This window comes from Gobius niger (genome assembly GCF_951799975.1).
Source record: "Gobius niger genome assembly, chromosome: 15".
Taxonomy (NCBI): Eukaryota; Metazoa; Chordata; class Actinopteri; order Gobiiformes; family Gobiidae; genus Gobius; species Gobius niger.
The window spans coordinates 11,831,252-11,846,412 of NC_136866.1; the positions used below are offsets into that span (position 1 = coordinate 11,831,252).

Consider the following 15,161-nt stretch of genomic DNA (forward strand, 5'->3'; position numbering starts at 1 on the left):
TCTGTTGACCGCATCGCATCGTATTGTATTTTCACGTAAAGAAAGATTTGCACTGTCTTATTGAGGTTTGGCATTTCAATTCAACATCATCAAAGTAAGTGCCTGTTTTACTGCTTTGATCACGAATAAACCCTCGTAAGCTGTGCAATTGTTCTGACTGCGCGTCATCAGTGTTCCAACCCCCTTGCCTTAGCCTACCGTGGCGTTTGGATAAGTTTGGAGTCATACGCCACAACATTTTGTCAACAGAAAACTCATTTGTTGAAGCGCAGTATCAACGTAGTGTCGAACAACTCTCGCTATCAAAGTTGTGAACGATAGACGTGAACGCGCATGGATCCTATGCAGTGCCCATTCATTCACAAATCTGCTGCTACGCTGCACACGCTGTTTGCCACAGTCGCTTCGGCTACAAGCCGCGCTATGTTTTCGTAAACATTTTGGATTGTTTGTCAATGTGCTATTCCCCCTTTGAACGCTGCGGTGCTTTTACAAAAGGTGAAGGGCTGTTTGTTATTGGGACTTTAGCATCCACCGCTGCGCAAAGTAACCGAGGGTGGAGCTAGACCTCGTGAATGGTTGGGGTGAAGAATAACTCATTGTACCTTGATAAAGCAAAAATAAATAAGAAGAAAAATAAGGAAAAGGAAATAAAGCGCTGTGTTCTGTGTGTACTGCAGATTTTTGTGATTTCTGGATTTTTTGTGAAAGAAATATGTCAGATCAAGACGAGTCAAATGAAAATGAAACTTTTAAGAGACAACGAAAGCTTACGTTTAAAGCTTTTGAACAGAAACTGGAAAAGCTTCAAAATGAAAGAAAAGCAAAAGTAAAACAGATAAAAATTGCAATGAAAGAAATAACAGAGCTGATGAAAAGTGCTGAGAATGCTGAACAAGTCCGCTCATGTATTGAAAATATGTCCAGTCTGTTTAATGAAGCAAGCCAACTGCATGATGTGGTCATTCCTATGGTGCCGTCTTATGAACAAGAAAAACAGAACGCATGGTTTGACCACGTTGAAGAGCATAAATCTACTTGTGTGGAAGAGGCAAATAAATGGCTCTTGGAACTGCCTACAGTCACTGATGCACAACAGATTCCACCAGAGGGCGCTGTCGACCAAGAATGCCTCCCACATGCAGATCCTGTTTCCAATGACGATACAACAAGCATTTTGAAGACTGTAATGGATCTGAAAAGTACTGCAGTGGATATCGGACCAATCGACAGTATTTCTAATGCATCTAATGGAAAAACAAGCAAGCGCAGTACTGTCGTGAGCAAGTCTGTTTCAAGTACCTCTTCAGCCCGAATAAGAGCAGAAGCAGAAACCGCTGCTCTTATGGCACGTCAAAAACTGTTGAAAGAAAAACATGCTATGCAAGAGCAACAGGAGCAATTAAGGAAGAAAATGGAGGAACAGCAAGACCAGCTACGGAGGAAAATGGAGGAACAGCAAGAACAGCTACGGAGAAACATGGAGGCGATGGACTTGGACATGGAACTCGCGGCTTCTTTGGCTAAAGTGAATGTGCTAAAGGCTTCTGAAGGTTCTCGTGTGTCAGCTAAATCGGATGGGATGAACTCTTATTTACAAAAGAGTAAAAATACACACTTAAACGTGGATGCTCCTACATTTGTGCCTGCATACAGCACACAGCCATCGCAAAAAGAGGTCACGAAGAACATGATACCTGCAGGCAATGTGTCAGTTAAGCCCAAAGCAAGTTGCCAAACTGAGTTTCGTTCTACTCTGACTGTGGCCGGCCTGCCAGCATTTACATCAGTTGCACTCCATCAATCCGTTCCTCCAATCCAGCTTGACCAAATCTCACCTACAACCAAGCACACTTCCGATCAGCGTTTGATTACAGTGCTGGAGAAGCAGAATGACATTACATCTCTACTAGTTGAACAACAGTCGCTTTACCTGTTACCCAAACGAGACCTGCAAGTATTTGACGGTGATCCTCTTCGGTATCGAGCCTTCATAAGAGCTTTTGAACACAACATTGAAGACCGAACTCACAGCCACAAAGACTGTTTGTACTACCTCGAGCAGTATACTAGAGGCCAGTCTCAGGATTTAGTCCGAAGCTGTCAACACCTGCCAGCTGCTCATGGGTACATTAAGGCGAAGGCTCTGCTACAAGAGCATTTTGGAGATCCATTCAAAGTAGCTTCCGCCTATATGGACAAGGTACTGTTGTGGCCTTTGATAAAGGGAGAAGACCTTAAGGCTTTGCAGGCCTACAGTCTACTGCTGCGTGAGTGCTGCAACTGTATGGGAGACTCTGCGGGTGACCTGAACGTGCCCACCAACATGCAAACTATCGTAAAAAAGCTTCCTTACAAGCTGCGTGATCGGTGGAGATGTGTGGCCTGCGATCTGCAAGAAAGGTTTAATCGCAGAGCAACATTCTACGACATTGTGGAGTTTATCGAGAGGCAAGTTAAGATTGCAAGTGACCCTATCTTTGGAGATATACAAGACTCACCTGGAACTGGAAGAAAAGAGTCAACACCTGGATCTTTCCGGACAAGTACAAAACCTCGAGGCAGTAGTTTTGCCACCAATGTAGCACCTGCTGAGAAGAAAATGGAGCCTGTAGACAAAAGAGAAGAGAACTTACCTGAAAGGTCGTGCCTGTTCTGTGGAGCTGGACATTCTTTGGATGTTTGCCTTCTGTTGGATAAAAGGACTCAAGATGAAAAAATGTCTTTTTTGAAGGAAAACAAAATGTGTTTCGGTTGTTTGTGCATTGGGCACAGAAGCAGAGATTGCACTAGGCGTCTCACGTGCAGAGTATGCAACCTGAAGCATCCTACGTTGTTGCATATCCACTCCAAAACAAGGCAAATAAGTTCTACACAGGCTAATGGTGGTTCAGAAAGTGCCAGAGAAGGTGCTGTGGTGTCTGTTCAGTCCAGTGGAGTAACTGGGGCCGGCAAGCAAGAATGTACGCTGTCAATACTGCCCGTGAAGGTGAAGTCCAAAAAGGGACAAGAGACTCTGATCACTTACGCGTTCTTGGATCCAGGGAGCACGGCCTCATTTTGCACCGAACGTCTGATGAATCGACTCAACCTCACAGGAAGGAAGCTCGGGATCCTCCTCAGAACGATGGGACAAGAGAAAGTTGTGGACAGCTACATGTTGACAGATTTGGAAGTGGCTGGTCTGGAATCAAACAACTTTTGCGACTTGCCGGAGATCTTCACGCAAAGGAGCATGCCTGTCCACCGAGGAAATATTCCACAAAGAAAGGACCTCCAACGTTGGCCGCATCTGAGGCACATAAAAATACCAGAGGTTGAAGCAGATGTGGATCTCCTTATTGGCACTAACGTACCTCAGGCGCTGGAGCCCTGGGAGGTGGTACGTGCAGTGGACGGGGGCCCTTATGCCATCAAGACCATCCTGGGTTGGACGGTGAATGGTCCTCTCAGAGGAGATTGCCAAGTGGACAAGCAGTATGAGCCGCCTGACGTCACAGTCAATCGTATCTCAGTTGCAAGATTGGATGAGCTGTGGGAGAAGCAGCTGAAAGTTGATTTCCCGGAAACTCAACAAGATGAACAACATGGATTATCAAAAGAAGATGAACGCTTCATGGAGTCAGTCTCGCATTCAGTAAAGCTGATCAATGGACACTATAGCATTGGATTGCCAGTAAAACAAAGATACCTCAAATTGCCAAACAATAAGACAGTTGCAGTTCAACGAGCGTTCAGTCTCAAAAGGCGCTTGTCTAAAGATCCAACCTTTCGCTCTGATTATGTCAAGTTCATGGCAGAGATGCTGGAGAAAGGCTACGCAGAGAGAGTTCCGCCTGAGCAGTTGACTCAATGTGATGGAAGAGTGTGGTATATACCCCATCACGGTGTGTATCACCCTACAAAGAAAAAACTGCGTGTGGTCTTTGATGGTGGGACCTCCATGAAATCGCAACCATCACAGCCACCTGGATTATTCGAGAAGGCTGATTGTTTATGCTCGTCGTCGCTGGAAGCAAGTGCAGTACATGTCTAACCTGTTTTGGAAGCGTTGGTTGAAGGAATATCTTCCAGGATTGCAAGAGCGCCAAAAATGGAATCGTGCTCAAAGGAACTTCGTGCCTGGAGATGTCGTCATGCTCGTGGATGAAATGTCACCACGCAATTCATGGATTACAGCAAGAGTTTTGGATACCGTTTCGGACAAAAATGGACTAGTGCGTACAGTGAGGATTAAAACGAAATCGAGCACTTTGGACCGTCCGATTACCAAAGTCTGCCTTCTGCAGGAAGCGGATGAGCAGTGAAGATCGTGTGGATTATAACTCTGAACTTTTCGATATGGATTACATGAATGAACTTGGACATTGCTGAACTATGGACTATGACTTCTACACATAGACTCTAAAGGACTCAGTTATGTTTCACTTTTTGCCCTTGGTTATGGTTCTGTCTCCTACTCCTGTTAATGGTGGTGGGTAATTATTACCATACAATAATTAGGGGCCGGAATGTAGGAGCCATACAGAGGTTTTGGTGGTTTCCCCAATGAATGAATGGCGCGTGAGTGAGTACGTGCACGCGCTTTGTCACGTGCTTCTGCACCACGGTGATTGGTGGCACCGTGGGAGTGGTTTATATAGTGCGCGCGCTCACCTGGGCTGTGTGTTTGTGCTGGGCCTGCATCATGGCGGTGGGGTGAGCTTGGGGAGAAACTTTCTGTTGACCGCATCGCATCGTATTGTATTTTCACGTAAAGAAAGATTTGCACTGTCTTATTGAGGTTTGGCATTTCAATTCAACATCATCAAAGTAAGTGCCTGTTTTACTGCTTTGATCACGAATAAACCCTCGTAAGCTGTGCAATTGTTCTGACTGCGCGTCATCAGTGTTCCAACCCCCTTGCCTTAGCCTACCGTGGCGTTTGGATAAGTTTGGAGTCATACGCCACAACACCATTCACTGCAGTAAGTGGTCTCGGTAGAATTAACCTGGTTTGCTCTTTCAAATACCGTGAGCACCACTACTGTATCTACTACTGTAACGTATTTCTGTTTTCCGTTGTACCCAACAAATCCTTTGGTATTGGCTTTTATGATGTAAATGTGACTTCTGAGTTTTGACCCTTTTTGTCACCATTTTGCACAGGAAGTCAGGATTTTACTTACTTACTGACCTACAAAAAGCGATGTATGCATCTCCACTGGCCTGAAAAGGCTTCGTCGGTGTTCGACCATATGCTCTGCTTTTACTGGGGCAACTCAACGTCTCTTCACAGTTAATCGAGGCATAGACACAGAACCAGGCTGACCATAAACAATGAAATGCACTGGTGAATTTAAATGGTATTTATGAAATGGCTCAAAAGGCAAAAATAAGTTTTTTTAGTGAATGACCATAGGAGTCCATTATCTCTTTATTTATTGCAAATCAAACTTTTAAGAGGGCACATACAAAGTTCTTTTAATGTAATGTTAGCTTAATTCACGTAATTTGAATAACCCTGTGCACTTTGGTCATTTCTTCTTCTCCTGCAGAGACGTTCCGATCTGTGTTTCCTGGATTATGTCGCATCATACGTAGAATCTGAATAGTGTTCGTCAACATAACTGTTTGCTCTCAAGCTGCGTTAACTGCGAAATTAATTTGGTAGTGTGCTGTTAGGTAAACATGGAGGCTTGCATTTTGTTCTTAGCATGTTTATTTGGCTTTGCTCCCTGCAGAGGGTGCTCCAACCAGACCTTAAGACACAAACAAACCTTGGTGGGAAAGTCTTTATTCCAAACTCAGGAATGATTTTCAGGATATAATATGTAAAATATTGCTGCTGCTGACCACAGTTATGCTTGATATGTCCACTTTAACTATTTGCCTTTCTGTGTGTGGTATTCAATTGCATGCTTTTCGCGACAGGTGCTGCCATCCATTTCAGTTAATTTATGTATCGAATGTCTTTTTCATTAACCAAACTTGAAAATGAAAGCGCAGACACTGCTGTGGTGTAAACATGCCTGAGCTGTTTCTCATGACCGCACACACAGCTGTTGTCCTGGCCCTGTCCCAGTCCTATGATACATGAGTGTCCCACAAAAGCATGGAGCTGTTAATTCAACTGTAATCTCTTATGAATGAGTCTCCCATGTGTCCGTCTGTGTTTGCTTTAGTTTAAATGAACTGAAATAATGCGAACGAGAAACAACGACTTTTCCATACGACAGAGGCTGCTGTCGTATTGTTAGACAAAGCTAAATTGTTCTTTCTTTTTTAGTTTATTGAATAGTTATCCAGGTTATTCCAGGTAAGTTATAATATGGCTTAAGTCAATAATCATAGAAGGACTACAAAGTGCTAGAAAGACTCCTATATCCATATTTGACGAGGGACTTTTGCAGGCAGCTACATTATATGACGAACGCTGAAGTCTGTTCCATATTGCTCCGAACTATAAGGCACACTTCGCCCAAACGCTGCGGCTGATAAATGTCACTCAGCACGTCTAACAAGGCCAGGCACTCTGCGGTTTCTCTGCAACATTTACCAAATTTGGAGTCCATTGTGAAATTGCATTAACGCCAGCCCTCAGCCCCAGATGTGAGGACTAAAGTGCGCTCAGGAGATTGGATAGCACATGTGGTGTCGGCGTGAATTCGATGCTTGGGAAAAAAGTGGTCTCCGGCGCGTCAACATCCTAGCTCTTCTGTTCGAGTGCCATGTACTTTTGAGATCATATATTAGATTTGGACTGACCGTGGTGTTATGGTGCCCGCACATTGTATTGGTGGATTATGAAGATATACACACACCGTGCTATTAGAGGCATTCTTTTTGTCTTACAAAATGTCTGAGCAAAAGTAAACCTCTGCTGATATTACATTTCATTAAAATCGTTCCTTTGTTCTGCTAGGCTGTGAAAATACCATATTATTTCCAATCCAGATCCCGTTGTAATCATTGTTTTCATGCTGTATTATGCGTGTCCTTATGAGATGATGCTTCTCTGTATTTATTGTCAGTCCACACCACATCACCAGACTCATCCAGATCATTTCAGAACTCAAATTGCTTCCACTACAAGGCATGTCTTACCAATAGGAAAAGTTGGATGAGTCCACTGAACTTGCAATTATAGGTTGAATATAAACATTTTAAAACGAGTTTCCATAAAAGTTTTGAGTTTACTGAACTTTTTGGGGTTTACAGTGTAGAGTTTCTGGTGCCAGATGAAGATGGGGTGTTGTTAAAAAGTAGACACCACAATCAGGTTGAGAGGGATAAAAGTTTCTAGATTTGACCAAAGTTTCAAGATTGACACAGACACAGTCATCTATCCTCATTCATTCATTATGTAGGACATTTAGAGCCACTTAATAACGATAGGTTGGTGCATAAAAGAAGAGTGAGTGCCACACTGGCCTTAAGCTCTCACATCCCTCACCCCAGTTGAACTACGGAAGAGTCACGTCGCCAGCTAAGGAAATATCTGTTGGAAATATGGCACCAGTTCCTCTCTTTACGGCCTTGTAAAAATGTGCCAGTGAATTGTTCTGCCAAGACCAAGTGGACCAACAACTCATCTCAACAACTTCCCCACTAAAGACACACCGTAAATCACCAATTCTCTCCGCTATAGACACTGCGTGCTAGCTTCTCCATGATATACGTTTTAGTCTATTTGCAATTCTCCAGAAGTAGTAGAAGTAGAAGTAGTAGTAGTTGTAGTAGTCTTTAAAACATCTTCTGGAGTGCAGCCTTTGACCTCCTTGGAGGACCAATTAAGCTGCCTGCATGTGCAGTGGGCGGATCTTGGCTTATTTGGCTTTTCAGATCATTTAGGCTAACCCTAACACATGTATTGAGTTGGAATGCAGATGGCTCTTTCGCAAATTTGTGGTTTCGAAGCGCCGTACTGACTTCATGCGCTCATTTGTTGGACTAAATCCGAGCTCGCACAAACTTTGAGATTGTACTGAATTTGAAAACAGAAGTATAACTCAATAATAATGCCGCTCTGTCCGAGGCAGAATGTGTGAATGTGGGTCCGCTTTGTTTCCCACGAAAAAGTGGGCACAGCTGCCAAAGATGGCTGTTAGTGCAAAATATTACTTAAACAGGAGTTTGAATGAGTAGGAAGTGCATTCAAACATATTTCAAATAGCGGAGAAACATCAATATTTGGTGCCCAGTTTTCAGCAACGCCAATAAGAAAGTATTATTGATGTCTCAGCTCAAACATCTCTCCCAAGCCCAAACACAGTTGCTACAAAGAAGAGGAGAAAGAGAAGCTGCGGTGTCTGATGGTTAGCTGCTGCAAATTCAACTCTGCTGTGAACAATAAGTATTATGCGGAGACTGAAAACAGTACTCAAGTTATTCAAAGCTCTTCAAAAGTATTGCTCTTGTAGAAGTTAAACCTATGGTATGGGAAAACAACTAATATGTTAGATTTATTGAAAACATGTCAACACAAACCCACTTCTTTTCCTTTCTTCTCTGCCCTGACCCGGAGTGTGTCGTCATGTCGTAATGCTGGGGATTGAGTTTCAAAATATCTCGCAAGCTGTGTAGCTGTAGCCACGCAACAGGCCGCTAACAGAACATGAAACGGCATGGCTTTTTCTCATTAGCCACGCTTTGAAACAGAGAAAAGCGAAAGAGAAATCTCAGTCTTCAAACGACGTCAAAGAGTAAGGATAGAGTAGATCGATGTGCTATGTGTTAGCTGTCAGTAAAGGCTGGTGTTACAGCTAAATAAACACCCCTGACAGAATTGTGATGCACTTAACCCTTTGTTAGTTTGCTATTTTAAACAGAAAATTATTTATGTTTATATTATGGGTTTGGTAACTGTCAACTAGTACAGTTTGGACATGGTTACTTCAATTCTGGAGACATAGATCAGTAATGTTAATTGAGATACTTTTGAATACATTTTTACAATAAATCATATTGCAATACCACCCAAAAACTGTGTGTTGTATGTAGGTGATAAAAAGCTATCAATGTGTAAATTCTCGCAGTATCCAATTTGCAATGTTGGCCAAGAAAATCACAGCAAGAGCCAACTTTGTCTAGCTTTCATACATTGGCACAAGAATCCTCATGATCAACAGCCAGCTTTACAAACTTATTTTGACTCATAACATTTTTGGTCTTTAAAACAATGCACTTTGCCAATCAGCATCTGTTTTGTATCATATTCTGGGCTTGTCGAGAGTGGCAGTGATAAATGAACATTAGAGAAGTTCAGTTTGAAGATGTTGGATTTGTCCAAAACAATAAAACACTGTCTGTCTGTTGCAGTGTCTAGGTCCCAGGTGTCATCGCAGCGACCGGAGAATGTGACGCGGATGTCGGAGCGCCCTGTGGTGGTGCAGCAGACTCTGGGAGAGGCCTCCACAGAGAGCGACCTTCTGGAGAATATCTGGAAACTGGAGAACCTCTTCCAGAACCACAGCGACTGGCTGCAGAAGCTGGACATACTGATGAAGGTGACAAGCAACACGTGGCATACTGTGTGGACATACTTACACTATGTTAAGAATTATTTTACAAATTAGATGTCAGTGCCATAAAGGTAAAAAAAAAAAAAATGTATATATATATTAAACTCATGAATGGTTTTGTGTCTCAGGGTTCTTTGAATCACTGACATCATCAATCTCAAACAGCTGTGATAATTAGCTGTCAGGTTAAGCCCAGTTAAGAGAAAAAATACTGAAAAAAGGACGTTCACGATTACTAAGGAGACCACAATTTTCAAGCAATATAGGAAAGAAAAATGATCTCTCTGCTGGTGAAATAGTTGAATGCCTTGGTCTAGGTATGAAAACCTTTGAAAGTTCATGAAAGATTAAGCATAATCATCATACTGTTAAGAGATTTGTGGCTGATTCAGAGCACACACGGGTTTGAGCAGATAAAGGCACGGTGAGGAAGGTTTCTGCCAGACAAATGCATCAGATTAATAGAACAGCTGCTACAAAGCAGCAGACAGGTATTTGAAACTGCTGGTGCCTCTGGAGTCTCCCTAACATCAAGGTGTAGGACCCTCCAGAGGCTAGCCTGGCTAACACCAGACTAAAATCACAAGTGATATTTAGTCTGGGGACCACCAATTCATTTTCTCGTAGGAGAGGTGTGGTTTACGATCGTCCATAGTCGTTTATTGGGCGATACGGAAAAAAAAAAACGTCTATCATGCGTCTGCACGTAGCCATAGCCAATCGTATCATCGTATGAGATGACGTATGACGTACACGCTGTAAACTTTTGAGCTAAATTATTTAGAACAAGGTCTAAAGCTTAATCGAAAAATACCATCGTGTCTGCTGCTGTCATGTTGGATCCGTAAATAAACTTTTTTTTTTTAATCCGTAAATAAACTACAAGCTTCCGTATATCGAATAGCGCGTCATCGTCTTGCCAGCCCTCCTCGCTCTGTGATTGGTTCCCAAATCCATGCGAAAATTTCGGCAATGGTCCCCAGGCTGTTGTGCAGTTCGAAATAATTCGAGCGCACAAAGCAGCATGGCGTTAGCCAGGTTATCCAGAGGAGAAAGGATCCATGAGTTTGATTGAAATTGAAATGTATTTTTTTTTACTTTTATGGCAATGAACTACAATTTGCATAATAATTCTTAACACAGTGTATTGTGCTCAAATTCTCCTGTTTTTTTGAAGCGTGGAAGGAGAAGGTATCTCGGTAACTAAACTTTTAGCAGCCTCATAGCTCTAATAAACTATCCCACACATCCTGGTTAATCTTTAAAATATTACAATGTAATTCATGGTGACAAGAAAAAATGACTACTTGGCAAAGTTGTGGCATTAACTAGGGCGCATAAAATTGTATACTTTAAAAAAAACAGTTAACCTTGTAGCCCTAAATGTATTTGTTCAAATAAAATGTATTTTAGCATGCTATTAACTTCATGAAGGGATTTGGCATCAGTTTTATGCTCAAGGACCTTCCTGTCTCAATTTCATTGTCAATTTGGTTTAAGAGGGTTTGCTTTTACATTCTGTGGATCAATTGTTGAAATAAAGTTCCCTACTTCCTACTATTTTCTTCGGATTTATTTATAAATTTCAGTGCCAATCAAAAACTGGTCAATGGTCTCTATTTAGCTAGCCCTATTCCATCTAGATTAGGCTATCAAAGTGCTTTACATTAAGGAACCACTCACCCATTCACACTCTCATTCATTCACCAATGTACGCAGAAACTGGAGGCAAGGTGGGTGAAGTGTCTTGCCCAATGACACCGCCACCATATCCCTCACGTTTTCACTGTGGGTTATCTTTGCGTCAGGGCCTGGAGATGGAGCTGAGGAGCATGCAGGCTCACTCCCTTCAGTTCGAGGGTTACCTGGTGCAGCTGGACGACAGACTCTCGTCCCTGAGCAACTCGGCGGGACGAAACCTCACCAGTTTGTCAGCTCAGGTGTCCCGCGCCTCGTCCTGGCTCCGCGATCAGGACACACAGCTCAGGTGAGAACCACACAGAGACTAAAGCAGGGGTCGCTGGATTTTGTGTTTACGGCGAAGGATAAAACGTGGCATGCCCTACAGGGAAACCTCAGGATATGTCGGCAACTTGAGAGAGAAGATGGATGAAGTGAACTGGATGGTTGGAGCTGTCAATCATACCTTCACCAATGACATCAGCATGCACCATTTGAAGATACAGGACCTGCAGGTAACAAGTAGTTCCACATGACACAAGCAACATCTGAAATGGATTAAATGATACCCACCATTGATCGTGTATTTTGCTGTCGCTTGTTCCCAGGTCCAGATCAGCAACATCACGGAGGACACCAGCAGTCTGTGGGTGACGCACGTTCACACCGAGGCTCAGCTCAGGACGGAGATGGAGATTCTCAACACCATCACCGAAGACCTCCGGCTCAAGGACTGGGAGCACTCCATGGCCCTCAAGAACCTCACCATTCTGGAAGGTCAGCCAAACGCATTCACAGCTTCACAAATCACCGCGGTTCAGGAGAGCTCTTACCCCTTGACTTTTATTCAGTCGGGACATGGCGGGCCTCCAGCGAGACTTTTACGCACTTCACTCTGGGCTAATTAGGCGCCGATGGGCCACTTAACATTTCAGCCCGCTCAAAAGTCACTCACTGTTCACAATGTGGAGGACGGGGGGTTGTGGGTGTATTGGGTTGTAGCCCAGGGTGTCTCCAAGGTTGGAAATATGCTCTTATAAAAGTACCTTGTTTTGGTCGTTTTAGATTTGAAAAAGGTATTTTCCCCAGCAAATACTTCATAACTTCAAGTACAAATTTTACTGGGCAACTTTTAGAATCTGTACTTTTACTCAAGTAATGAAATAAAGTACTTCGACCACTAATGTCCATTTCAGAATATGGATGGCCTAATGTAAACAACAGGGTCAGCAGGTTTTAAACACAATGAAATATAATGTTTTGTTATTTTACAGTTATTTTAGTTGCAGTCTTTGCAGTTACAGAATCTGCGGTTGAGAGCAGAGAGCGTTGTAACAAAATCATACTTATCTGCTTTGGGTCACTGTCGATGCACATGTAGTCCAGTACAAATTAAAGAAACAAGAAAAATCACCCCAAACATGATGAGCTCATGGGAACCGTTCGTAAGCAGCCCGTCTGGCTTTAAAAACTGTAACTGCTCTGGTGCTACGGTTCACCTATAAGTCATTAGTGTGATTGAATTCAAGTGACCCTCACATGCTAACACTGGGATTGTCTCCCAAAGGCCCTAAGCATATCCAAATGTCTTCTCTCCAGTCTGTCCAGTCCTGATTGGCTTTGACATGCTGTGCCTCTCCCTGCTATGGCTTCAAAATGAGTGCACGTAAAATCAGCACGGCAATGTTATGACGTAATCCTGGTATGGGACGGCCCGTGGCGGATGACTGATGGGGATCTAAAGGAGCCCAGATCGTGTGCCTGCGTAACATGTGGGTGGGATGGTGCCTGCCTGGAAACAATTGTGGGTTAAATTTAGGTCCAGAATGAAAAGTCGATCGCTCGGCTTTGTCATTAGCTGGAGGAGCCCGATTGTTTGTTGTTAGCTTACGGTCACCTCTGCCAAGAAAAGTTTTACATCTCCATCCATGTTTAAAATCCCCCAGCCTCTTGTTTTGTTCAGACTGTTTGGCTGTAATTCGCCTCTGACTCACATCAATCTCGTTCTGGTTTGTGCCCAGAGCCTAAGGTATTATTGCCTTTTTAGGAATCAAAGAACAACAAAGTGGTGCTTTCAGACCCGTCTTCTCTGGTCTACATTTTGGAGTTGATTACAATTGTGTCATAGAATCTTGCCATATCTGACTAAAGACTTAAACAGCAATTGGCCCATGTATGTAAGAGTCAGCAAGAGCACTGACTCTTGAAGACATTCAAAGTTAGGACGACACAAATGCAAGTAAATGTAACTCCCTGTACTATGGCCTTGATTAGTGTTTGATTCGCCAGTTACATCTGGTCCAAAACGCAGCTGCACGTCTTCTTACAGAGAACAGACGCAGAGAACACATCACCCCGGCGCTTTCCTCTCTTCACTGGTTAGAATTCAGTTTCAGTCAAGATTTTACTGTATGTTTTTAAGTCTCTTAATAATCTAGCACCTTCCTATTTATCTGAAATGCAAACTTTGTACACTCCATCCAGAGCACGACGGTCCTCTGACCAACTGCTCTTAGACTGTCCCAGGCCTAAATTAAAAAGTAAAGGAGAGTCGCCAGTCCCAAACTGTGGAACTCTGTCCCATTAAAGCATAAGAGCGGCTACTTCAGTGGAGAGATTCAAGTCGCAGCTTAAAACCCTTTTTTGCACTGGCTTTAAATTCAAGCTGAGCGAGAAAAAATCCTAGTTTGTGAATCTGTTTACAAAAAATGGCAATTAAACTATTGTTACATGCAATATTTTCTATTTTTCTATTGTTGATTGTGTGTACAGCACTTTGGGGCAGTGTGTCTGTTTAATGTAAATGCGCTATTTAAACAAACTTGACCTTGAATGAAAATCACAAATTGAATGTTCGCAAATGCTGCTCTTACACTGCCTGACCAAAAAAGCAAACAAAAGCATTGCAACAACAAAAGGTCACACGCTCTAATATTTGGTTGGGCCTCTAGGTTTAATGACAGGACACATGTCAAAAGACACAGTATTGCATTCATTTTTCACCAAGATCTTGTATTGATGATAGAAGAGTGTAACCACTGTGCAAAGCCTTCTCCAACACTCCCAATGGGGTTAAAATCTGGACTCAATCCTTGTCTTATGCTCCCTGAACCACTCTATGAATAACTTGCTCATTCAGGATGTTCACGTCATCAGCTGGTCTCATTCTTCGGGCCTGATAAACAGGAGCAACCCTAGATCAGAACAGTTAGTTAAATCCAGGTGGCGACTATTTCTTTTAATTGATTCTTTTAAGAGAATGAGAGCAGGACTGAACAAAAGGTTCAAAGTAACCGCTGAAATCCATCACCGATGACGGTAAACAAGTGTGATTATTAGAAGTAACTCAATCGCTTTAGTTGCGTCCATGGCCCCAGAATCCACTTACTGCGAAAATAACCTCCTCATCTAACGTAAGTCACTTTGTCATTGAGCCTCCAGCCTTTTCTGTGCGTGGACGACAAGCTGCCACAGTACATTACGACGTGTGATCTGAACTGCGTTTTTCTGTTCAACATTAGTAACATGTATGTACCTTTACTTTACCTTTTGAGTGATGTGTACAGAGTCTGGAAGCGTTTACCCCCTCACTGTCGCCCCCTGATGACCAATAATATGTGCTTTTGACTGACATGTTTGCCTTAAAGTTAGAGGCTAATGGCTCTGTCATCGCTATCTTGTATTGAGTGAATATGAAAGGGAGCAAGAGTCTGATTGGACTGAAAAGTTCTCTGTAGATATTACCATAAGCCAGAGCTGCCCAAATAAATAAATAAAGTAAATATCTTGTTTTCATAGGGTCTCAAAAATACCCACTTCACGCACGTCCCTCATAAAATGTTTCTAAATCATACCACTTTAAAGTCTGAGTGCTCCATTGTCAGTATTTGTAAATGTTTTGGGAAAAGTGTTGCTCGGGACATCCCTGAAATGTTGACTTGCGTGTGAGCTCTTACAGCAACATCTTTGACAAAACAA

The 15,161-nt window shown here is 42.8% G+C and overlaps 1 protein-coding gene across 1 annotated transcript in view; it reads left to right on the forward strand.

Annotated features, from left to right (window-relative positions):
- scara5 (scavenger receptor class A, member 5 (putative)) overlaps positions 1-15,161 on the forward strand; it is a 51,782-nt gene that overhangs the window by 19,250 nt on the left and 17,371 nt on the right. The window contains exons 4-7 of the mRNA XM_079572022.1: positions 9,301-9,488; positions 11,312-11,490; positions 11,572-11,698; positions 11,792-11,960. Coding sequence (XP_079428148.1) covers positions 9,301-9,488; positions 11,312-11,490; positions 11,572-11,698; positions 11,792-11,960 — 663 coding nt within the window. The remainder of the gene's footprint in view (positions 1-9,300; positions 9,489-11,311; positions 11,491-11,571; positions 11,699-11,791; positions 11,961-15,161) is intronic.